Source organism: Labrus mixtus, chromosome 4 (genome assembly GCF_963584025.1).
Source record: "Labrus mixtus chromosome 4, fLabMix1.1, whole genome shotgun sequence".
NCBI lineage: Eukaryota > Metazoa > Chordata > Actinopteri > Labriformes > Labridae > Labrus > Labrus mixtus.
In genome coordinates, this window is record NC_083615.1 from 6,807,150 (window position 1) to 6,831,859 (window position 24,710).

Sequence of the window (24,710 nt, forward strand, 5' to 3'; positions counted from 1 at the left end):
AGGCACCTCCACATTTTGCAGATTCACCTGGTTAACACCCTGAAAAGCCTTAATGAACAAATAGTTCCATTGTCAGTCAAACGGTTAATGAATACATTATTGATCAAGCTGCACCCCCTCCTAAATAATCACACCGGCGTTTATTCTTTGCTGGCTGGCCTCCCGGGTTGCTGCTGCCCCCCCCCCCCCGAGGCTCGCGCAGCCTAAGCCCGACGTGGTCAAAGAGCAGACCCACACGGCTACAGTCGCTGTTTCAGTTACTCCCTCGTGAGGCAAAAAAAAAAGATCTAGGAAAATATTAAAGTGCGATTCTAATCTGACTTAAAGGGAATAAAACATAAGGTAAGGCGAGGATATCAAAAAGTTAACTCTCGGAAGCTATAAGTTCTGTCTTTATTTGGCCAACATGCAAAGATATTCAGTTTGAAGTGCATGAGCCAAAATAGAAGGCAATGCACAAATGAAGCTGTGGAAATGACAGTGAGGGATTGTTATCAGCATATTGCTACAGTCTCATTTTCACGGCTAAGGCTCGTTTTATGTTATTGAACTCCGCTGTGGTTTTATGGAGGGTGCTATACCAACTCAGTCTGTAACCTGGGCCCTCTTGGCTCGTTAATTTTTCTCATTGTTATACAACTTCAATTAAATTACTCTGCCTGGAAGAACACTGTGCGGTGTAAAATACTGTGCCTGCTTGTTAAATCATGCTCAATCATCTGAAACTTAGTAAATTCACATGGGTGGCTGCATGCTGACTGAGGAGGAGGAGGAAGTGGTGGTGTATTATTGGGTGTTCATATAAAGAGGATCAGTATGGAGTAGGGAAGGCAGAGGTGACGGGAGGGGGGAGAGCCACCCACCGCAATGATCAATCCTACTATTTCCTCCTTTTCTGCAGACATAGCCTGAAATGTCATCATGGAGGACAAAGGAGTTTAAAAAGAAAAAAAAAAAGGGAATACTCACGAACACACAAGTCTCCACTCTCAAAGTAACCAGGGCAACACTGTGAGCGGCGCCTATACATGGTCCTCACTCCCCGCCGGTAAGCCGTCTTATAGCTGATCCTGGAAAAACAGACACACAGAGACAGCTACGTGAGGTAAAAAGTGACCATTTGTGAAGGTCAGGTGGAGGGGTAAAAGTAAACTGCACCACAATTCCATTAGCCATTTTTCAAAGTAAAACAAGGAGAGAGAAAAGTACAAACTGTGTAAAAGTCAGTATTTGTGAGGTGACTCTGTGTACTTATTTAGTCTAGACTTATTTAGTCTGCCCACTATAAACCATAAATGGAGTAATTAAATATTTTACAATGAGATGATTAGAGTCAAAGGCATCCTGGCTTTGACCACTTCACTGTGAGTCACATTAACAAGGACAGTTACTGTGGCCTTCATAGACTTGGCTCAGGTTTTGGGGGACAGCAAAGGGTGCTGATGACACAAATCTGGGGACATATAAGGAGACTCTTCAGATGTACCTGTGCCGTGTGCATTTAAACCAGTTGAGGATGTCGGTGCATCTGGTGTAATAGATCTGGTCAAAGGGGTGAGCATAGGACTCCTGGACCGTAACAGCGTAGCTGAAAGACAGGTGGGAAAAATAAACAGTGGATTAAGGTTGTCAACAACAAACTTTTTGAAACCACACATTTTGAAAAGATAAAGTCTCTCTGTTATTTTAACTATTGATAGAATCAAAAAGGTACCAAAAACTAAAACAACAGATCTTTAATGATATTTTTAAACCAAAGGAGGAGAGCACTGTCCTGAGTGTACATATGCATACATATACATTGCTTCACATTGTTGTTAATATCAAAACAAGAAATTGCCATGATGACAGGTATCAATCAATCAATCAACTTTTATTTGTATAGCGTCAACTCATAACAAGTGTTATCTCGAGACACTTTACAAGAAGCAGATAAAATACCTTACTCTTTGTCTGTTAACATTACAAAAGAGCAGGTAAAAAGACCTTACTCATTGTTATGTTACAAAAAGCAGGTAAAAGACCTTACTTATTGCTATGTTACAAAGATCCGGCCTATCCATCATGAGCACTTTAGCAAAGCAGCAAAAGTTACAGTGGTAAGAAAAAACTGCCTTATTAAAAGGCAGAAATCTTCGGCCGGATCCCCGGCTCATGACGAAACAGCCTTCACAGGTCTAGACTGCGCCGGGCTTGGAAAGGGATAGGGGGAGAGATGGGATAAGATGCAGGAAGAGGGATAGGGAGCAAGGGGGTGGGGGGAGGTAGACCGTCCATCAGCAATCCGGTGGGGAGGGGAGGGGGTGTGGGGGGGTTGTTCTGGCAGGCCGCCAACCCACGATCCGATTATCGAAGTATCGAAATCATTTGATGTTTACTAGTGTCAGAAGTATGGTATCAAAGTTAAGAAGTCTGGAATTCAGGTACCGTGACGACTCCCGAGTGGATGCAGTTGAGTTGCAACTTGATCCCTCTACTTCACAGCATGTCAGAGGGAAAATATACTTCTGGCTGAATTTACTTCTCCGACAGCTTTAATTACAAATCTGTATTCCGATTATCTTTTTGGGATATCTATCTTTTAATAAGTCCTAAAGAAAAGAAAATATTAAATGAAAATACACAAAGGTCATTATAATGCTGCAGAACATGAGCAGTTTAACATAAGAGTTATTCAGGCAATAAGAAGAAACTAAATCTAATAACTAATAACAAAAAAAATATTATAGAAAACAAATTTCTGTCCAATTAAATCTCTCAGTTTGAGTTGATGATTGCGCCCCCTGTGGAGTAAGTTGTGTTTCTGAAAGGAAAATCTTATCCTGCTTCTCCTTGACAGTCACATATATCACTTTTGTGAATCTTTGCTTCTCTGCTGTGGAAAATATAAACAAAGGCTGTTTTAGCAGCAAGCTGCATCTCACTTCGTCTGACACTTACCCCGTGGCAGCCTTTGTCAGACAGTACAAATAAAAACAATCCTGTCTCTGATTGCTGATCTACTTTAAAAGGTCATATGAAAGACATCAGTATAAATTTAAGTCTGGTTTATAACGACTATTCGTTCAAAAGAGCTTCAGTTGACTGCCAGTCTCACAGTTGAACACAAGAATCATTCCACTACAGCTATATGGGGGTGCTCAATGTCTAACTTGACATAGATGTGCCTGTCTTCTCCAAATATTTAACGTCGTAATGTGTTTGGATTTAATCTTTCACAGGATTTTGTTGGACATTTATGATCAGTAGAGTACAGTAAATCTTTAAATGGTGAGTCAAAAGACAGTAGAAATTGTTGTTTGTCAGTTTTCTGACAGATGCGACAGATGTGGCTGTTGTGATGGTTGAATCCGCGCACACACACTGACGGCCCGTTCTGTATGGGAAATGGGCGAGACAAATGGATTGATCATGTCCTAGAATAAAATAAATTGTTATTCCAAGTCAAGAAGACAAATAGTTTGATTGTGTGATTAATCTCTTATGTTGCAAATGAGAAAATGGATCAATGAGTGCAACAACAAAAAAAGGCGTTCAATGATCAGTCGACGACAGGCAAACTCTAACGATCAAGGTTCGACTATGTAAATCTTTGGTCAGGGACCCCCTTAATCCGAAATCAGCTTAGATTCCTCCTTTTACTCGATTGGAGAGGCCCAGTCCATAGGATGAAAACCACTGGTCTAAACTATTCAAATGAACTAAACTGTATAAAGTGGACAAAAGTAGCTCAAGCTCTACCAGTTGCAATATCAAAGTTGTGCTACTGTAAAACATCGATTCATGAATAACCAATTCAATAAAATTATCCTGATCATGAACAAGATACTTTGCTTGGGAAGAAGTTCTCAAAGTACTTTTAGAACGGCTACTTTTTGTACTTTTTAAAAATTATTTAGTCTGCAAAAAGTTTGTACTTTTGCCCTGTCTCTGTTTCATTTTAAATGCAAGGCCTTTTCTTGTAGTGGTTATATATATGTATATATATTGTATTTTTTACATTTTCGCACTTACACTTTATTAATAAAAGTAGTATTCAGATCCTTTATTTCAGTAAAGAACACTGCTGATAACAGATTTTCATTTCCATGAGAAATAAAAGTAACAGCACACAGGTTGGGTCAGTGGATACAGTCCTGCTCGAAGTAATACAATAACTGTGATATGCAAAGAGAAGAGTGGAAAGGAGCTTTTAGGTGATATATTCAGCCAGGGGCAGTGTGAGGATATTGGAGGACCTCAAAGCCATGAACACAGCTCAGCTAAAGGATTCATTTTGACGCCAACAAGGTGGAACCTCCATCCCTAAGTACCTTCACCTTGGTCAGGCAATAATCCAGATAATATATCTTCACAGCTTTCTTTCCTCCCTTCTGCATTGAGGGCAGAAATTATTCCTGCTTATTTCTCATAAGTGACAGTGCCCAGCACAACTAATAATTATTCAGGCTCCATGTTGTGATTGATTGGGATGAGAGCACACTGATCAATTTGCCTGCGTATTTCATTTGAGGCTACAGCTCCTCCCATCTCTCAGCTGCCTGGCGACCTGCGCTGTGTGGGATCGATACTGCTGTATGGACTTTGAAAATAGATCTGGAACTTTAGTTAAGAGCATTTGTAACAGGTACATCCCGAGCACCAGGATTGACAACGTCAGTGGAGGGAGCTGGTGCTGCTTATCCAGAGTGCTTGCTCTTCCAATAAAAGTTTATAATGTGCTGTGGTAAATACAAGAGGATAATGCTCACCTCTCCCAGTGGCTGCAGACGTTGGGGTCATCTGGGTTCAGAGTCCATACATTAGTGGTCAAGCCAAGAACAAGCAGAAGGGCCGGCAGGGCAACAGATAACCCCATTCTTCACTCTGAGCAGGAGACAGGAGAGCGGAGAGAAAAGGAACATGTTGTTGCTAATACTTATTTGAAGCCCACCTTTAGGAAGTACCTGGAGTAATGAAACAAACTTTGAAGTAGTTTCTGTGACAAGGCTAGAGCATTTGAGAAATGGTTGGACTTTAAGTTTAGTTTATGTTACTTTTGAAGGGACATGCACAAAATACACAAAATGACATCCCTGAAATTGTATCATGTCTTCTAAAGCTACTGCACATTTCCGATGTTTGTTCTGGATGCACCTTTGAAGAAACAGACAAATAAAATTGGACACAGATAATTTGCTTTCTTGCCTTAGGGAGGAGGAGAAAATTGACACCATATATATGTGGGGAAAAAAAAATCTACAGCTAGCACCACATTAACTTAGCATAATGCAAGTTGTAACAGTTAGAATCACAGTTCAAACATCAACATCCACATACAAAACTGCTTATCAAATGTAATATGTAAAATACCACAACATCAAAATATTGCTCAATTGAGTGAACTGTAAGAAGACGTAGGGGCAACTATACCCCAAACTGAGGCTAAATGTGATGCTGTCTTAAAACTTCTAACTTCAGTTAAAAACTCCTGAGAGGAGAGGAAACAGAAGATAGATAGAGAAAGTTCCCACTGTGCTCTGGGATAATTTAGAGGATATCTTTTTTTTTTTTTTTTTTACACTGAAGGCCCTTTAAGAGGAACTAGAAAGAGCTCTTGTGGGAGCGCAAGACAAGCTGCTTCCTCCCTGTTTCCAATCTTTATGCTAAGTTGAGCTAGCTGCAGTCAGTTTGAGCTTCATAGAAACAAAAAAAGTGCAGTATCAAACTTTATTGCCCACCCTGGCCACAAACGCAAGTACATGTTTTAAAAACTTCTTAAGACATTTTTTTTTTTAAACAGGATTTTTTTTTTTTTAAAGATATGCATTTGCTTCTTAAGCATTTGCTCTCCTTCAATAAGACCTTCAAAAAGATGACACCTCCCTGTGACAGTGACAGAGACGCTGGTTTGTAAAGGCCAGCAGGGATATTTCATTAGATGTACAGAGCCACAGGAAGAGCGCATATGATCAACAGACATGACAGTGATGGATTCAGCACATGTGCAGGTCTTACCTTAGCAAATACAAAAGATAAAGGATGTACAGTTGACACGTGTTTGACTGACATACAACATATCTCATATTGAAGTTAATGCTTGGATACCATTAGCGGTAACATAACTGTATCTTGTGTAGAATCTGAATGACATTGCCACATGAGAACAGACACACACACACACACTGTTGTATAAAAAAAAACCATGAAAATAAATATAAAGATGTGACCTGTCTTTGCATTTATTTTTTGCTCAATATGAAACGTCAGAGGCATACATGATAGTATGTTTGCAGTAAACATTTGGTTGTGTGCGCTCTGCATATGCTTTGGTGTGTTAAAGAGTGTGTGTTCAATATTTCTGAGTGACTGTATCCAATAACACAGGCATTCACATGTTCAGCTAATCTTCTGCATTGATAGCAGCTTGTAGTTCACTCACATCTGAAGGGAAAATCAATCAGGCCTCCACTTCCTCTAAGTAGCAGTTCATCTGAACAGGCAGAGGTTAAAGTCGTGTTCATTTCCTTAACAGGATGATTAATCAAGACACACACATGTTTTAAGGGCTAAGGGCTGCTTTCATATTCAGGCCCCTCCCCGCCACAATCCTGTTAAATACTAAAGGGACTCTGCTTGATTGACTTGAAAGCTTTTATTGCCCCCGTGATTAGACCACCACCCTCAGTCCTCAGAACGGCAAAAAGGGAAAAGTGGAATACCTCAAAACTTGTCATGTCACATTTTTAAAATCAATTGTAAGCTTGAAACAGGAGGCCAAGAAGTGATAAAAAAAAAAAAGAAATGTTTTGAATATGTGGCCAGAGCAGGCAGCCAGAGGCTTGTGACCTTAAGCTCACCTAATCTTGCAGCCTGTGGTCCCCAGGGTTTTTTCTTCTGTGAGGCTGAGGGGGCTCTGGATGCACAAAGTGACAGAAGTGCCGCTGTGCCCCTGCACACACACACACACACACACACACACTCCCTGTGAGAGGTGATGACAAGTCGCAGATCTGTGGGAGAGAGGAAAAATAATGAGCTTATGATGACACACAGAAGACACACGCTTCCATGCTTGCTCTGGCACGCATGCGCGCATACAAACTCATACATTTCTTATGGGATCAAGAATCTCAACAGGGGGAAAGTTCACAAAAGCTGCTCTTGAAAGACCAATTTACTCTGCACAGCCTCCGCATCCGACCACATAGTTTTCAGCCCATTTTTCAGCATCCCTCCTACCTGGTTTCCATGGACGCGCTGAAGTTACACACGGGGATAAAAGCCTACATTAACTCAAGAGGACTGGATATAATGAACTCTGTACACACTTCAAACACCACAAGTAGCTTGTCCACAATGGGACAAGTTCACATTATCTGTACTCATTAACTAAGCCTACACAAGGGTTATCACAATGATAATGCAGGCGTGAACAAAACATTGATGTGTTTGTCATCTCTCTCTTTCTCTACACTGCTCTTAATGATTCCTCCCAAAGGTCAGAGGGCGGGTTTGAGATTCTTCTGCCCTTCATCCATTGTGAATTCTGAATTAAGACGTAACACAAACACACAAAATAATATGGCTGCTTTTGTTCTTTGCTTCATAAATTATTCAACGTTTCTTTTTTTTTTTTCTTTTGCTTGTAAACTGTTACAAAGGCTCAGTCTGGTGGACAGGGCAACATATGCCTGGAGGATTTCTCATTATGTTTATTCTATTAACAAATACGATTATTCTGTTCCTTTTGTTTGTTGCAGAAAAATTATAAGGAAATACAACTTTTTTTTCACAGAGCTAAAATGTCTTGTTGGAAGTTCCAACCTTTAACCTCCATGGGATTATTTTTAATATGACTTTTCCAATGAACCACCAACCACCAAAGAATGTCTTAAAATGAATGGGGTCCCTCAGATTTGCGTATTTATCGATGACATGATGCATTTGTTTGTAGTAATCAGGGAACAAGTTAAAAGCTTAATTTACACAGATTTTTTGTCTAATCCCACCAACCAGCAAGAGACTAATTCAAAAACACAGAGATTTAATAACAGGGATCCAGAGAACAAGTTGTGCTCGAAAACTGGTTTTCAGATTTTTACGACATGATTTTATTTGGGCATGTTCGCTACAATGGTCCTCCCCTGTCGTACTTCCTTAATTATGCAAATGCATACAAAACTCTTATTCTTTAATATAATGGGATCAGTTTAAAAATACAATCATTCCTGTTCAGTTTTTCCCAATCAACAAAGAGCTACAGAGACCAAAACCATTTGTTGCACCAGGCTGTGAACATGTTTATTACTCTTTGCTCCTTCCCCAGCTCAAAACGGACATTTTAAACACGGGACTAAAAATCAACAACATGTAGGAAGTTGGTTTGGTGTCCTTTGACCCCAATTGAAGATTTCAAGAGTGCAACTGCACTGTTAAAAAACACAGTGCTGGTATGTCTCCCCACTACTCCCCATCTCATAAATCACTCTTCTTCTTGCTAAGTCACATTCTTTTTCTCTTCTTGGCTTCATCCCTCACCGTCCTCTTTCGTCTCTTAGCCTCAGCTTACAGTTCTTACCCTCAGCCATTGTATCAAACATTGCACTGATGGGCTAACTGGCTAGTGCTGTAAAGCCATATGCACTTAAAGTGGGAGAAGCGCGGCCCGCTGCCAACATTACATATTGCTATAAGCAGACAACCGGGGCGATCTGTGGACATAAGAGGGAAACTATTCTGCCTGTTGGAAGTTGTTGAACTATTACAAGATGGAAAAGTTACACATCGTTGCTGTAAATCGAGGTCTTGGATTTTTAGAGCCAGTCACAGGTGGACACTCAAGGAACTGGGTTACTTTTTCAACACCGATAGGTTTCCGTCTGAGGAAGACCCATGAGGAAGGAGATTTGATGTTATTTCGTTTGTCTTCATTGTTCTAGCCGTAATGGAATGGCTGTACGTTAAGTTGCCAATGGAGCTTATACTTGATGATGTATACCTACAATCCTTGCCAAAAATAAACGAAAGTTAATCTCAAGAAAACATCAAGACTACACTTAGAACATTTGAAGTCCATGTAATCCTAATGGGTCGTGTTATCACAGATTCAATCTTAACTCCTACCCTGTTATATCTGGCCACACAGCACCTACACTCATATCTTTGTGCAGCGCAGCACAGCATGTGTCAGTGGAACAGAGTTTAATGTCAAGGACAAGAAACTCTTGATATTTGTCTTGCCTGAACAGATACCTGTCCTCTAGTAGCGTGGATTTTAACATTTCAGTGTTGAAAAAAGGACAAAATGTAATACACTTTTTATGACGGTTCACTGGGTCTCAGAGACGTCCTGCTCATTGTTTATTCTGCATACAGCAAGTGTGAACAAAGAGCACTGTATAAGACTCACAAGTAGGATCAATATGAAGCTTATCACTTGGGTCTCTCCTGAACGCCTCCTCCCTTTATCTGCTGTGGTCAACAACAAAAAAAAAAAAAAACAATTTGTTTCAATTTTGACTTCAAATGTGTTCATTTACACCAAACTAAATGTTCTTCAGAGACTGTTTTTTTCTCTTTAATTAATTCATCTTTGTTCCTCACCACCTTGAATTCTGATGCTGTGAAACCCTCTAAATCGCTGCGATCTACAAAATGCTGAATTAGCAATAACTTCTTGGCTATTGATAGAGACAGAAGAGCAAAGGACAAGCCTCCGGGTTTAGTGTTCAGGTGTATGTGAGGATAAGGACTTCTGAATCTTTGAATCCATTAAAATGAATCTCAAGTATCCGATAGAGACATTCGCATTAATGAGACACCCATGTCCCGAGTATTGGCCATCAGTAGAAACATCTGCATGATTAAAGCCATGTGTCTTCAGTGTGTGACTTATTAAAGTGCAATGCAATTAAGCACCTTGTCCCCTGGCTGACCAGCACCTGCACTCTGCCATGAATGATGCTCAGCATGCATGACTGACTGGCACAAGTCACAAGCTCACCTCCCATCTATGGATCCCAGCTGCCTCCCAGGCTCATCTCAGTGAACTATGTGCTCATTTATCACAATGCTCAGTTTGGTCTGGCTTGTGTTAATTTACATCTGCATAATGGAAACCAGTCAATGGAAACACGGCTTGCTGTTGCAATCTTGTCTGGAAGCGGCAGAGAGAATGCCTGATCAGATGTGGGCTCCTGTGTGCGACATGTCGTTGCCCGTTATCTCTCCTCTAAATTCAAGCAGAAGCCTCACATGCAATTTTTATGAGAATTCTTCTGGCCACTTGATCTGTTTTGTAATCACTACTGAAGGATTCCCGGAGCAGGCTAATTTGGAGTGATCTAAAGGTTACAGGTGTAACCGCGCAGCGCAGAGTGCCAATGTGATAAGCCCTGCTGCTGGCCGTCGCTGTCTGCTGCTGCGGGCTGTGAGTCATTAAGAGTCAGGCCTCATTAGAGAGGCCATGGTGCATCATAGACACTGCATCCCCCTGGCTTCAGCCACATATGTGAGAGTGTGATGTGTTAGAGGCCAGAAGGGGAAGAGGACAAGTCGGGGGGCACACTGATTTTTTGACAAACGGAGCAAGAAAATGGTGCAAAACGAAATAGTGCTGCTACCAAACGCTAAAACTGAATAGATGCAGCTTGTATTCAGGCACATTTCAACTGTGCTGAAGGGTCTCAAGTATTGTACCTAAGGACAACTATGTACCTATAGGTGCAAGAATCATATAATGATACAACACAATATTGAATTTACTAAGGAATATAAATGTCCCTTAAAAGGGTAACTGGAAGATTAATATATTAAGTCACTACATTCACTGGTTGGAGTTTCCCCTCTTGTCATGTTTCATCCTTTATCTTCTTTTCAACCCCTGTCCGAAAATGATCCTGCCGTCACCTCCTTTGGCCAATTAACTTCCGTTTATGTTACCCTCATCGCCGCCATGAGAATCATGTAGCAGTTACGCAGTGAGTAAAATTGGCAGGCAATCAGATTTTTTTTTATTTTATTTTTTTTATTAAAATATCAATATTTGGTATTGATTCGATAATTGCATCACACCAGTCAGGGTGACAATTTATTGCAGTATCAACATTTAGTCCCATACCTGGTGTCAGTAAAGGAAATTTAGTATTTCTACTTTGTGCATCTTTATACCTAACCTTCATCACATTAAAGAGGAAAACAAACACATGTTTTTCACTTTAGTAAATGTATCTGAAAGTAGTTTCTTTGCATGTTGAGCTCAACCTTGACTAGTCAGAACATGTTAAAATCATAGAGCACTTGGAATCAGACCTTTCTACACAAGAGGGTTTATTAATTTTACTTTAAGAAGCCTTGGTGTCTGGAGATCATTTGTATTGTAGCTTGAGTGAATTTTTTTAATACCATAAAGTTATTTTCTTGTATATTTCAGTAAATATTTCCTCTAACTATTTAACATAAATTTTCTGTGTGCTGACCTTAAGGAATCTCATTTGTCTTGGTTTCTGTTGATTTCTTGTTTCACTCCTCTCCACACATCACTTTAAGGGCGCCAGACACATGAATTGGCACCGAGTGTATTGAAGTCATAAAGCCCCAGTGAGTGTTTGTCGCTGCATATATGGGAGTTTCACTAATGCTGACAGCATGAAGTGCAGCCAAGGCAGCAATGTCTCATACCTGGTTTTAGTGGAAATCCACTCCTGGGTACTTTACTTTTTATTACACTGAAATAATTTGAGAGGATCCTGCTTAAGGATTAACTTTCAAATCTCTCAATCTTAAGATTGGACACTGAGACTGTGACACTGATCAGCTCTGCTTATGGACATCAGTGGTTCATTTAATTTCTATGGACAGAGGACATAGTGAGTTCACATTATTTTATCTAAGACAGGAAGAGGACTCATCCTCCTTTAGCCCTGGGGCTTTTACTCCTGATTTTCAGGCAGAGAGTGAAGATGAAGTGGAAGGACTGAAGATTTAGGTAATAATTCATTAGTATTCAAAACATTCATATTTACAGGTTTGAGTTTTCCAGAAGTATTCAGTCACCATATCTCTTCATAATACATTAAACCTCTCACTATTTATTTTAGTAAAAGTTATTATGTATATTCATTATGTGAAGCCTCAATCTTGATTATTGCAGGTATGAACTAAAAATGAAACCAGCACATTTTTACAGTCAGTCTTCAAATGAGTCTTGGCTGCAACAATGTCAAGAAATACAGTATCTTTTCAGGTTCAAACATGTAAAAAAAAGAAAAAAGAAACAGTGCCCAGGAAATTGGCTGTCCACTGATTGGTCAAACAAAAACTTGACAAACAAGATCAATGGAAAAGTAGAGTTAAAGATTATACAAAAAAGGTCAATCTGAAGTCCTCATGTCTGCCTTGAGAAACTTGTGATGATCATATTTTTTTTATTTGTAAAACAGACTTTACACCGATGAGTAGATTCAGATCACTGAAACATTAATTTGCTGCAGCCCTGGATGTTCTTAAAAGGAGGACACTCTAAGACAAAACAATTAGATTTTAACAAGCGATTGAGTTATTGAATAAATGATGGGAAAGAAATACATAATTTAGTCAGACTGTTTCAACTTGGTTGTATTTAATTTGTTGTTGCTTGGAGTTAAGTTATTCTCTCACCATGAACTTGTAACGCCCAGCTGAAGCACGGCAAACATCACGGCAGTTATCAGTGATTAGGAACGTACGGTGGCTGGGAAGTGCAAACCAAAATTACAAAGTCTGAAACATTTACGAAGTTTGAGACAAATTTATTATTTTGGAAAACATATTAATAATTTAGAAAACAAATTGCATATGCAAAACACTTTTACCAAGGAATAAAAAAATGAGACAAATTTACAAACGACAGAATCTTCCAGAAAAGTAAATATACCAAAGTGAGCAGGAGGTGACTGAGTGAGCAGTCAAGTGGTTTGTTTGGACAGAAAGACTGCGTGTTAACTGTCTCAGCCGGGAGGGTCTCACAAAATGGAGAAAAAAATCATTCAGTCACACAGATAAACTTTCTGCCAAAACAAACTAGTTGAACGCTCACTCAATCACTTCCGGCATTTGATACATTCGTCGTTTGTGAATTTGTCTCAAGCTTCGTAAAAGTGTTTCACACTTTGTCATTTTGTTTTGCACTTCCCAGCCACCTCAGTAAAGTCCTCAGAGAAGATGTAAAACTGGTATCTCCTCAACTTCATGAGATGGCTTTAACACAACATCAACAACACAACTTTCCTGTCTGTGATTTCCACTCGGAGTTTAAGACACCTGGGAAAATGCTGTGCGTCGTTTAACAGGAGCTTAATTCTGGCCACATGGTTTATTCATGTGGCGACCGCTGATATCACGACTCTCATAAATCACACAGTGCGGCATGCTGGACGTTCACGCGTTGAGGCAGGGCTCACTAATCTCAACACCATCTTTCATCTGAATAACCTTGCCTTACCGCGGGGCAGGCCAACACCAGACACAGCTCATTGGAGGGAGCCTCCTCCTCATACTTTTATTCTTTTCACTCTGGGCACAAAGACTTTCTGCAGCCTAGCGAAGCAGACAAACACTGTCCTGTGCCGCTCCGAGGCAGCAGTCTACCCCCTCGCAACCACAGGCAATAATAAGAACTCGCTTCACGGACATCAGAGGAACTAATCTAGTCTAACATTAGCTTTATGAATGTAGAATCAGACACAAGGGAGGAGAGCAGCAGAGCTGGCCGAGCCATCTGTTCAGAAGTGCTTCAAAGAAAGAGCAGGAAATTTAAAACTAATGTGAGTAAACACGATCATCAAATATAGATAATAGAAAAGGGCATTCAGCAGCTCTGCCCTCTTTTTATTATGAGCTGTCCTACGTGCAAAACATTATGACTTTTTTGTAACTAATTGGATTTGGATTTTCATCTACAGAATCTACAGCCATAAACATGTCACCAATTATAAGCTTCAGGCCCACATTTTCTGTAGGAAACTAATTAGTGAAACAACACCTTTTAATGAACCAAAACAACAATGTTCCTGATGCCACATAGCTCTTCTGCTTAGAACAGTCACTATGTTTCACAACATGCTTCTAATAACAAACCCCAGGCATCACAGAGACGGCCAAATGAGTTGTGATGCCCTCTGCGCTACGTCTGTCCTCTCTGCACGGCCCAGCTTCGGCCGCCTGCCGCTTCCAGGAGGAAGCTCCAGTCAGGCTCCTCCCCGCTCCTTCCCCACACAGACAATTAGCCACCCTGTGACTGATTGCGAGTAATGAGAACGGCTGGAGAGCAGTTGGACTTCTTAGGACAAATTAATGAGCGAATATTAGCCTGTAGAACCTTTTGCTCTCCCCCTCCAAGGGGACTTAACTGAAATACTCTATTACTCTGCCTCTCTGGTCAAGGGAGCACACGCATGCATACCAAGCAGCTGAGATGGCTATTACAGTATTTTATAAAGTAACAGGGAGAGTGCAAAACTTAGCAGAGGCAGTGTGTGGACAGAAAAACAAATGAAAAAAAGGTAGAGGGAAGAAGACACTGAGCAGGCAGGTATAGGGACGCTAGCAGAGCGGCTCTCCATGAATTGCTGAAACAACAGCACGGCTGCCAGGGCAATTTTACAGCCCAATAGTTTCACACCTCAGCCACCAACCCTTTCCAACTCTGAACCTTGTGTCTTCTTTGTGTCTTCATTTATTTTGTGTCAGTGTCCAAGATGTGAGAAGCCAAGCAGTGAGAAACTCGTCCCAAATGTCGCAGGGTAAGCGGTGTGTGAAGTAGACGGTGAGGGGGGGGGGGGGGGGGAGCAGCCACCGTGCCCGTTGGTTTCTTTGCAGACAACCCTCTGAGCTCTCACAGGCACTGAAGTTGACATTATTCATACAGTCAAGAAAATGTAAAAGATACTTGTGTTCTGATCAGAATATGAAGAAGCACTCTTAATGCTAAAAGTTCAGAAGTATTATCAGCAAAAATATCTGAAAGAATAAAAGGGAATTTCCCTGATCGTAAACAACCCCTGCACTGAAATATTACTGAATTACTGAAACAAACCTTGTTAGATTGTGGATACTATGGAATCATGTGTAAATAAAGTAGTTATATGTTACTTCTACTCTATTCAAATCTAGTAAACCTGGTGGTTGGAGGACATTCAAAAGGTCTCATGATAAATCTGGTGACCTTTATATTAGGGTCTTTAGATGCTAAATGTGTGACAAAAAAAGCAAACTTTTAACAAGTGTTATTGGTTCAAATGATTTAAAGTCAATAAAAAACATCTTAAAGTTTAGAGAGGAAATGTATCCTAAGCATGGGCGGTTCTAGGAAGGGGCCAACAGGGGCTAGTGCCTCTGTAACACTGAGCTTGGTCCCCCCCCCTGTGGCCACCCCTCCAAAAGGAAGAGCACCCCTAATAACACAAACACAGTATTTGACAACTGGACTCACAATCTAGTATTAAACACTGTTACTGAAACAAATATAAATCATGGTATTTAATGTTGTGGTATTTAATGATGTGCGCTTTTATTTGGCATAATATATATTTGTATTTTAAAGCGATCATCTTTGTCTATTTTTCACCTGGGTTTAATGTTCCCCTCTGACAAAACAACTGACCCCTGTTTGGCCCCCTCAGTAAAAGTGGTCTAGAACCGCCACTGATCCTAAGTGGACTTCCCAACATTTGACACATGATGGTTAACCAAAAATAGAACGACCTTTTATTATAAAAGTTCACCAGTGAAGCTGGAACCACAAGTTTCATCTTTTGTAGATCTGGTTGTGTTCGTAAGATAAATACAGAGCAGAAAAATTAACTATTTTCCCATGGGAAGGATTCACTTAATAAATTACCAACAATAACTCGTAATTCCAACAGTCCTTGAGTAAATTTACCCAGTAACCTTTCAACTATAATTGTTTCTTATATTATTAATCAATCCAGTGCAGGCCAATCCCTACTGCTATTTTGCATGCACACATAAAAGGCACTTCTTTTTCAATAAAACCAATTTTAAAAAAAGATATTTTTAACTTTTCATTTTCAAATCAAAACTGCACATCTCTCATTCCTCTTTAGATCAATGGTTTCCTCGCGGGGCTGGTGTAGCATATTAACCTTCTGGATTAAGTCTAGTCAATGACTGAAAGAGAAACGACTTATCATCATGATTATTTAATCTGAAAATGTGCTCCTGCAGCATGTTAAAGCGGGCTTTGCTGCAGCCAGGTGATCCCAATTTAGTGAAACGAGAGCTCCCATCAACTGAATTTGCATTAAAGATGCATGCCCAATTTTTTTGCCACCATGACCTTTTAAATGTCCTTGAATCCACTTGAGCAAAATACGCCTACTTAGATAGAATGCATTAAAAAAAAATAGGAACAAAAGAGAGGAGTGCTTGTACCTCTCCACAGCCTGCTTTATGAATAAACTTTCATCACTGACTGACTGGACAGACTAGGGCTAAAACCTCGCACTAAACACAAGAATCTACTCAAAGGCATTAGAAATTAGATGTACAATCATTACAATACTGAAGAGACTGGCTACAGTAACAATTCACAAAACTGATTCCATAGTTTTACAATTAGAGGTTCCTACTGTTGAAGCTGAAACAGTATCCGGATCTCAGTGGTGTGCTAGACTAGCACTAGAATAAACATTAAAATACACAAATAAACATAACAACATAAAGGTGCACACAATGTTGTTTCTCATCTCAACCTACAACCTTGTGCTGTACGGAAAAAAAACACCAACCAATCCACAGTTGAAATGTCTGTACTTTTAGCAACATTTCCTCAGCCTGTTACAATTTTACATCCTTAAATTCAGCCTCTATTATTCTCCTCCTTCTCCCATGTCAGCTGCAGCAATAGCAGGAAAGACTGCCGGATGCTGCCTCTACTGCCGGGGGTGCCAAGAGCCCCGACCCCTCTGCTCTCTGGACAGGTCTGAGTGCGAAAGCATCGCCAGTAAGGGGCCAAACGAGATGGGACACTCGGCAGGGACGTGTGTATTATTCATGAGTCGCCCCTGTTGAGTGGGCAGTTATTCAGCATCCAAATCCCAGATGTGGTTCAATCTGTGCGCCATTCACTGTCCTGACCGCTGGCCATTGATCACAAGCGAGGTACCCGGGTGCTGAATAAGCGCAGGGGCTTTATGTTATAGGGCTCAAAGCGCCTCACTGATAGCACAAAGATCCATCACTATAGACACTGGAAACAGGCCAGAGTTTGCTGGCTACGATCAGACAGGCTGAGATGCATCTACAACGTTTATTAAACAGGAGGAGCACAGCATGTGGTGGAGATGTGGCAGTAGTACTTTATACGTCAGGTATCCATGCAACAGAGCAGAAGAGTGTATGAAAGAAAGCAGAAAGCAGTTTCTGTATTTCTACACAAATCAGCAGCACTTACTTTATACACACTCGCAGAGAAAAAAATACTATATCTAGCCACTCTCTGAAAGGTGCCAGAGGCAACGTAACACACTTATAGGTATCATACTGTTAATGGACAGTTGAGCACGTTGACACATTTGTCCACTTAAATCATCAATCAAACATAGGCAGCCAAATGTGGCACGACCACAACTCTCCCCCTGTCTGCATCTGTCAGAGAGATGATCAGCACTCATTGATCATGTTCCTGAATGTGTTATACAAAATGTGAATAATAAATACCAGGTCACTCAGATGAAGGACTCAGCGATGTTCTTATTCTAAAGACGCCTGACAATTTTGTGGCCTCAAGTAAGTGTTTTTTAAGATTAGTTTTATACTAATAGAAATTAATTTTACGTTTAAAAAGAGTTCACACACAGATGTTTCTTCGGTCACCACATGTCATTTCAAATATGCTTGACAGTAAGGGGGGAAGTTTCAACTAAGGTTGTACATTTTCAATACTTTTTGATACCACGTGTTAGGAAACAATACAAACTTACAAATGGTCGATAGTGTCAAAACATACCAAAGCTTAAAAAAGAAAAACAGTTCTTGAGTTATATTTGTAACCAGAGGCTGCCAAGCGAAAAAGAGAGAAAGCATTGTCTAAATTGTACAATTCTGTTGGCAATGTTTTGGTACCAAAACGTTGCCAATGGGTATTACTCAGGAGATTCCTGTAATTTGGGGGTAATTAACATAAAATGTGCTTAATATTGGGTGGCTAGGTTTTATATTTTGTGGCAGTGGTATCAGAACAGGTATCCATACCGTTAGATTTTTTTCGAGGATCATATCGAAGTTTAAAATTCATGGTATCATGACAGCCCAACAGAACCAATGCAAAGTTTGAACCTCGAGATGCTGGAATATTTTGAGTTTTTTCGCCTCAGTTGTACAGGAGTGTGTATTGAGAATTACATTTTACACATTTATTTTACATAACTGGTGTATTTCATATGTGTTTGACTAAAAGGTAAGCTGTTTTACATACATGAAAATAATCCTCAAATGTCAAGAGACAAGAGTCCTCTTCTACATTTTTGAAGACTTTCACAAACTAAATAAAATCCATTTAACTGGTTTTCTTAACTACTTAAAACCAACACCCTTTTTTGATGCTTTCAAATTAACATTAAATATTCATTTTCTGCATGTTTCTGAGAGAACAGCTTTTGGGAGAACCATGTTTCAACTCTGCATCTGCTCAACAACCTCAGTTCTCAGAAGAAAAAGATCAGCCTGAATTTAATATGCTCACTGAACACTTTTGGTTCCACTACAGTCCAAACAAGTGATTAAATCATTCTCAAACTCCACAGTAATTAGGAATAGAAGCTTGTACAACTCTTCAAATGTACAGCAGTGAGTAAACTGCTTAAAGAGTGTATGTCTGGGATGGAGAGCAGCGTTTTTGCTGTCTAAGGCATAATGATGAATAATAGCCTTATCAACAGAGCACAACACATCCCAACACGCTGAGATCTTATCACTGCTCATTTCCTCAGCTCATGTGTTTCCTGTATCTCCGCTGGAAAATGTGTCGTGTGGTTCCCTGCACCGTAACTGACAGCCTGCTCATGTCAAAAGACTCGGGCTTTATGGCAGCGGTCCATGCACAAGACAAGAGAGAGAGAAAAAAAAGTGGCAGGTGTAAGCAGATGCATCAGCAGTATTTGCAAAAAGTCACTAGATTCCCACCAGGGACATGCTTGTCATTAAAACAAACAAGAAAAGAACTGATGAGTGCATTAATCAGAGAACAGCCAAGCATCGATGGGGAGCGGTTGTCCGTGGCGTTTCCTCCCCAGGAGCGCTTGCACCTGAGGGAGGGGGGATTAACGCAGCTCCACTCCGGCGCTCCTGTATCTGAAATCTGCCTGAGCTCATCGTTTCTGCTCCTTGCTAAGAGGCTGTGGCTGGATATCAGGCTCAGGAAATCTATTCCCCTGCAGAGCGCTGGCTGACCGACATCAATGCCGCGCATTGTCGAATTATTAATTAAATGCATGCAAGCATAATCAGATGCAGACATGGTCGGACCTTTGGGACGGCTCACATAGAATTGAAGCTGAATCTAAATTGCAGATTCTTAATTTTCAATGCCTGCCAGCTTTGCTGTTTTAGAAGCAAAAGCTTGTGGCCTTAAAAATTTAGCATCACTTTGCACTTTGTTGTGAAGCAAAACATGCACGACCATGATTTGATTCCATAATGTAGACTCACAAGAAGAGTGAGAGCATGACAAAAAGGAGTTAAGCAAGCCAGCCTTTGCAGTAAAAGAACACAGTATAGAATGAATCCAAAATTTGTTTACATGCAGGAGAAGGAGATAAGAGGTGGGTTTATTGCGAATGTTTTTATTGCCTCTCCAGAGCCAGGTAAAATGTAAATGCAACAGCTTTCAGAAGTAAAACTAAGTCCAGGTCCTGCCTCCATAGATTTCATTATGTTCAGTTAATGTAGTTGCTATGGCTCCGGGGTATTTGCTCAATGCTCAGTGCACTTTTGCTGAAATAATAAGATCTATCAGTCAGCGTGGAGCAAAAACAGCTTAATTTGCAGAATAAAGGTCATTGGAGCTGTTACTTTTGAGGGGCTCTGACAGCGAACAGTGTTGGAAACAACCAACTCTGAAAGAAAGTCTGCCTTGAAATATTACAGTACAGCGAGGTGTCGAAATGTAGTTGTAAAAGGTTCATAACACTGAGCTGATTACGTTGATTTGGCCTTGTGAAGTGGACCAAATTCATTTATTTTGCTTCAATCATAGACTGGATATAAACATGGACGACGTAGTCTCAGTCAAGTAACCCATTGGTTACTGAGGGGGGCTTTGAAGCCTGACTATGGCGGTCACCATATTGGAAATGCTGTCTCAAACTAACTCTCCATCTTTCCACTCAGACTAAATTCATTTTTATACCAGACTGTAAACATGTTCACTTCTGCTGTAAGAATGAGCAATTTCAATGGGTGTGTATGTGACTTCCAGAGCTTCTACAGTTTTGTTTTTTTTGGACTTCCACATTGGCTTTATTTTTCAACACCAGAGGTTGCCGCAATTAATGAAAATGTTATTGTTATCACATCGAAATAGTCACAATAAATATAAAAAATAATAACCCTAACCCTAAGCAAGCGATGCTTTCTCATTCAGTACATGTACCTCTCAAATAAAGCCCTGGGTATAATGTCCATGCTTTCAAACCATGCTAATATGCACTTTTTAAATTGGTTAATTATCGCATGTACAATATAATAACTGCAGTATAGAACAATGTTATTGCAAATTGAATCATTTTCTCATACCATGCAGGCAGGCCTAGCTTTACGTCCTTCATATTTGAACTCAACCGCACATCTGTCCTGAGGGAGAAACTAGTTTAGCACATGTGACGATGCATCCTGTGATTAAAAGATTATTGAACCTTCATGGGTGCAATGCAGCCACTCATCAAGTGTCATTGCATTTATTGAATAGCTAAATTATGAATTAGTGTGTCCTCCAAATAAAAAAAGAAATGTAAAGTGTATTGAACATTAATCTGATATATTCTTTCAGGGTGTGTAGTTTACATTGGGAATGGATCATTTAAATTCCTACCATGGAAAGCAGTTTTTTCTTTGCCAAAGAACGTGTCCTTGTGCAGTGAGAAAGCTGTCTTCCTTCCACAGCCACACTCTTCCATTAATCAGCTCTAATTAAACGTATTGACTGAGCCAAACATCAGGATTTCAACTTGAATGGTTTAACAAACTGTAAAGCGAATAAACACAACAACTAAAAAAAATGCCCAAGCCACTTATGTGTCCTTGAAGGATCTGTCGCTTGGGAAGAGCTCAGAAAATTAGGAAAAAAAATGTGTCTGCTCCACAACGAACGTGAGCATTTGCAACATCGGAGCACCAAAAGTCGCCTTTGAAGTGACTGGGTTGGAAGCCACTGAAGTTGAAATGAGTATCAATTTGTTTTCTGGCTGCATGACTGCTCATCGCTGGAAAAAAAAAAAAAGTTATATGAAATCACAGCTTGAACCAACCCTAAACCCTAGAGGACAACCTAAAGTATACAACCACCACCTACAGATCACAAGTTTCAGTAAATGGACACTTTATAACAACTTTAGAGCTCACTAAACATGTAAGAGCACTTCCAAGTGTATGCCATCCCCATGGCACATTGACACCACTGTATGTGTTTGTGAAGAGGATACCCTTTTGACCACAGAAATAAATCTGAATGTGTACAGAAAACATATACATTATTAATCGTCATTAATCAGTGGAATAAAGAAACGTTCTGTAAACTTGATCAGGATCAAATCAACTCCTACAGGCTCATTAACTAGATGGTACTGTCCCAAGAGCACTTTATCATCAACTAATTGAACAAATAAGAAAACTGAACAAAAAAACAACACACCTGACTTGAAATAAAAAATAAAACACACTGGGCTATAAGCAACAAATTGTTACAAAAAGACTTTTTCGATGCATGGGAAGACTTGACATTTTGAAGATACAGACGTTCAGAGCCTACATTTCAGCAACAGGGAGCAGATAAACAAAAGAAAACAACAATGTGAGAAAAATGAGTCCACATTCTCTAACATGCGGCCCATGGTCTGATTTCACAAATTGCTTTGTTTGATGCTACAGTTGATTAAAAAATAGTTGTGATTTTGAAACTAATCGTCAAACTTCTTCACAGAAAGGAGAACGCTGATTGACAGTTTTTAACATGAGTTTGGATGAGTTCTTTTTTTTCATTTTTGCATGAGGATGTGCTGTTTTTATTTTGGGGAAAAAGGGGTAATACAATATAGCACATTAGGATTTGGAATTAAATAAAGACTTTAAATAGGTTAGCCATTATGTATTCCCAAAAGACAACACCTAAAGAAAATCATCAAAAAGGCATTCAAATGCAAAAATCTTCATTTTGAAAACATGGTTTGAGTGTAAACACAGCGTCAGGCTCTCAGGGTCAAAACAGAATCTGCTCTGCTGAAATGCCGAAGTACATTTATGATAAATGACTTTATGACAAATTGCTGTAATGCGGGGAAGTCGTGCAGGGCTTGGGCTGCAATGTATGCGGCTCCAGCAGAGCAAAACAACAGCATCTACTGTAAGGCTCCAGCTGTTTCAAATAAGAGAGGGTGTGTGTGTGTGTGTGTGTGTGTGTGTGTGTGTGTGTGTGTGTGTGTGTGTGTGTGTGTGTGTGTGTGTGTGTGTGTGTGTGTGTGTGTGTGTGTGTGTGCATGCGTGCGTGTGTGTGTGTGAGTGTCACCTTATGTATTTGCCAGTGATTTGATAATAATCATTGATTCTACAAAAGCATTCTCAGTCTGTTTATTTCTCCACAAAGGAAATCAACAGCAGTAATGATTTCATTAACAAGCCGTGGTGCAGTTCTGCTCGTTGACTGATAGACTGACGCAAGTTTAATCAGATGCTTTAGCCTGCACTCTGTTGTCATCTAGTGGTTCAGAAATGAAATAACAGAGCTGTAAGTCATTTCTTTATTTTTAAAGTCTGGACTGACTCGAAATGTCCATCACAGATGCTGGATTGTTTTTCTTGTCCTGGACTTTGACACAAAACGATCGAAAATGACCATCAAGAAATTCAGACTGAGAAACATTTAATAACACTGCAGTAACATCCAGGCACCGACTCAAACCAATGTTAATGTCAAATGCTACATTTTATAAAAGGACCCAATGATGGATCGGCTGTCAAACTTATGAGAAACAGGGAACCCACTGCTTGGCTATAAATAACTTACACTGAAGCAGGTTAAGTGAAATGCATCCTTCAATATTATTGTCATTCTCCTGTTACAAGCCTTTCAATCTCTTAAAACAATAGTTTTCTAGGCATAACTTATAGGCTGAGAAGCATATAAAGCACAATAACATTGCTACAGGGGATTATAAAACTCTCCAGATGATACAGCCCTTTTCTTTGGCACAGCACACACATTTCCACGGGATAGACTCGCCAATAGCCTAATTAAATAGAAAGCACAATTTGTCACATCAACCAGCCAACAGCTAGCTCTCCAAACGGCAGTAGACTGCCTGCACCCTACTGCGGGCCGCTTCCACAACACAACACAACATGAAACATTTGAAAAAGCAGCTTTTGTCATATAACAAACATCTGCAAAGCTGTTCAGCAGTGCGGACAGTTTTTGGCATGCTAGCTTCAGAATAAATTTGCATCCTCATGCCGAATAAATAAAGCCTAATTTGTCCCTTTTTATGCAAAAAAAAATTTAAAAAAAATAATATTTTGAACTCACCCTTCAGGAGACTTGAGATTTAAAGTTATCACCCTCAGGTAAACAGCGTTCAGCGGGTCCACTGTGCAACACGACGGTCTCCCATGTTCCAAGAACATGAAAAGTCAAAATTCAGTGAGGTAACGTCGCAGGTAGTTAGTGGAGTTCAAAACCGGCGAGTTTTAACACACAGCGAAGTCAGGTGTGAGTGAGAGGACCCGCCGTCTGCTTCCTCTCTCTTCTCTCTCCTCTACTTCACTGGGTGAAGCGCGGCCCACTTTAAACTCTGGTGACGTCATGAGCGCTGATGCTGAGGCTGCCCCCACCCACCCGGCCTGCAGCCCATCCTATCACCAATCCCTACTCCAAACACAATGTTTACTTTTGAACAAAATCTTACAATACTCCTTGTGAATTATTAAAACACATGAAAGGGTGCACAACCTATAGGACACCTGGAAAAAAAATAAAACATAGTTTCTATTTTCTACTTGTATAAAAACTAACTGTCATATGTAGCTGGAGCATATCAAATTTAAGTGGCTAAGTTGCCCTGGAACAGACTAATTATTGTAATTAGACCCTATATTTTTCTGCAAGAGTGAACACTTCAGTTCTCCTCGCAGGAAAACGATCAAGTCAGCTCAGGTGGAATGAGCTTTCCTTTTAGTATTCAGATGATTGCTGAAGTTCCACCTGTAGACTGCTGACATATTTTCTCATCTACCAGCGAATGATTTATCCTCAAGTTTATAGAGACAGTTCATATGATTGATGGCAGACAGTCCTTGCTATTCTTCATCTGGGCAACATTATGCCTTGCAATCTTTATATTTCCCTAATGGACAAGAGTCCCTTTTTTTCAGGATTTGAAAGATGGTGCTAAATCTAGTGTCTTACAGTAAATTAAAGCTGTATGTGTTATAGCGTGTTAGACATAGACTGTTATAGGAAA

The 24,710-nt window shown here is 40.1% G+C and overlaps 1 protein-coding gene across 1 annotated transcript in view; it reads right to left on the reverse strand.

Annotated features, from left to right (window-relative positions):
- The window catches only part of megf11 (multiple EGF-like-domains 11), a 75,725-nt gene extending 51,741 nt beyond the window's left edge, over nucleotides 1-23,984 (reverse strand). Inside the window, exons 1-5 of the mRNA XM_061035450.1 lie at nucleotides 23,777-23,984; nucleotides 6,840-6,992; nucleotides 4,752-4,866; nucleotides 1,487-1,588; nucleotides 970-1,070 (exon numbers count right to left, since the gene is read on the reverse strand). Coding sequence (XP_060891433.1) covers nucleotides 970-1,070; nucleotides 1,487-1,588; nucleotides 4,752-4,858 — 310 coding nt within the window. The 5' untranslated portion in view covers nucleotides 4,859-4,866; nucleotides 6,840-6,992; nucleotides 23,777-23,984. The remainder of the gene's footprint in view (nucleotides 1-969; nucleotides 1,071-1,486; nucleotides 1,589-4,751; nucleotides 4,867-6,839; nucleotides 6,993-23,776) is intronic.
- Between the last annotated feature and the right edge of the window lie 726 nt (nucleotides 23,985-24,710).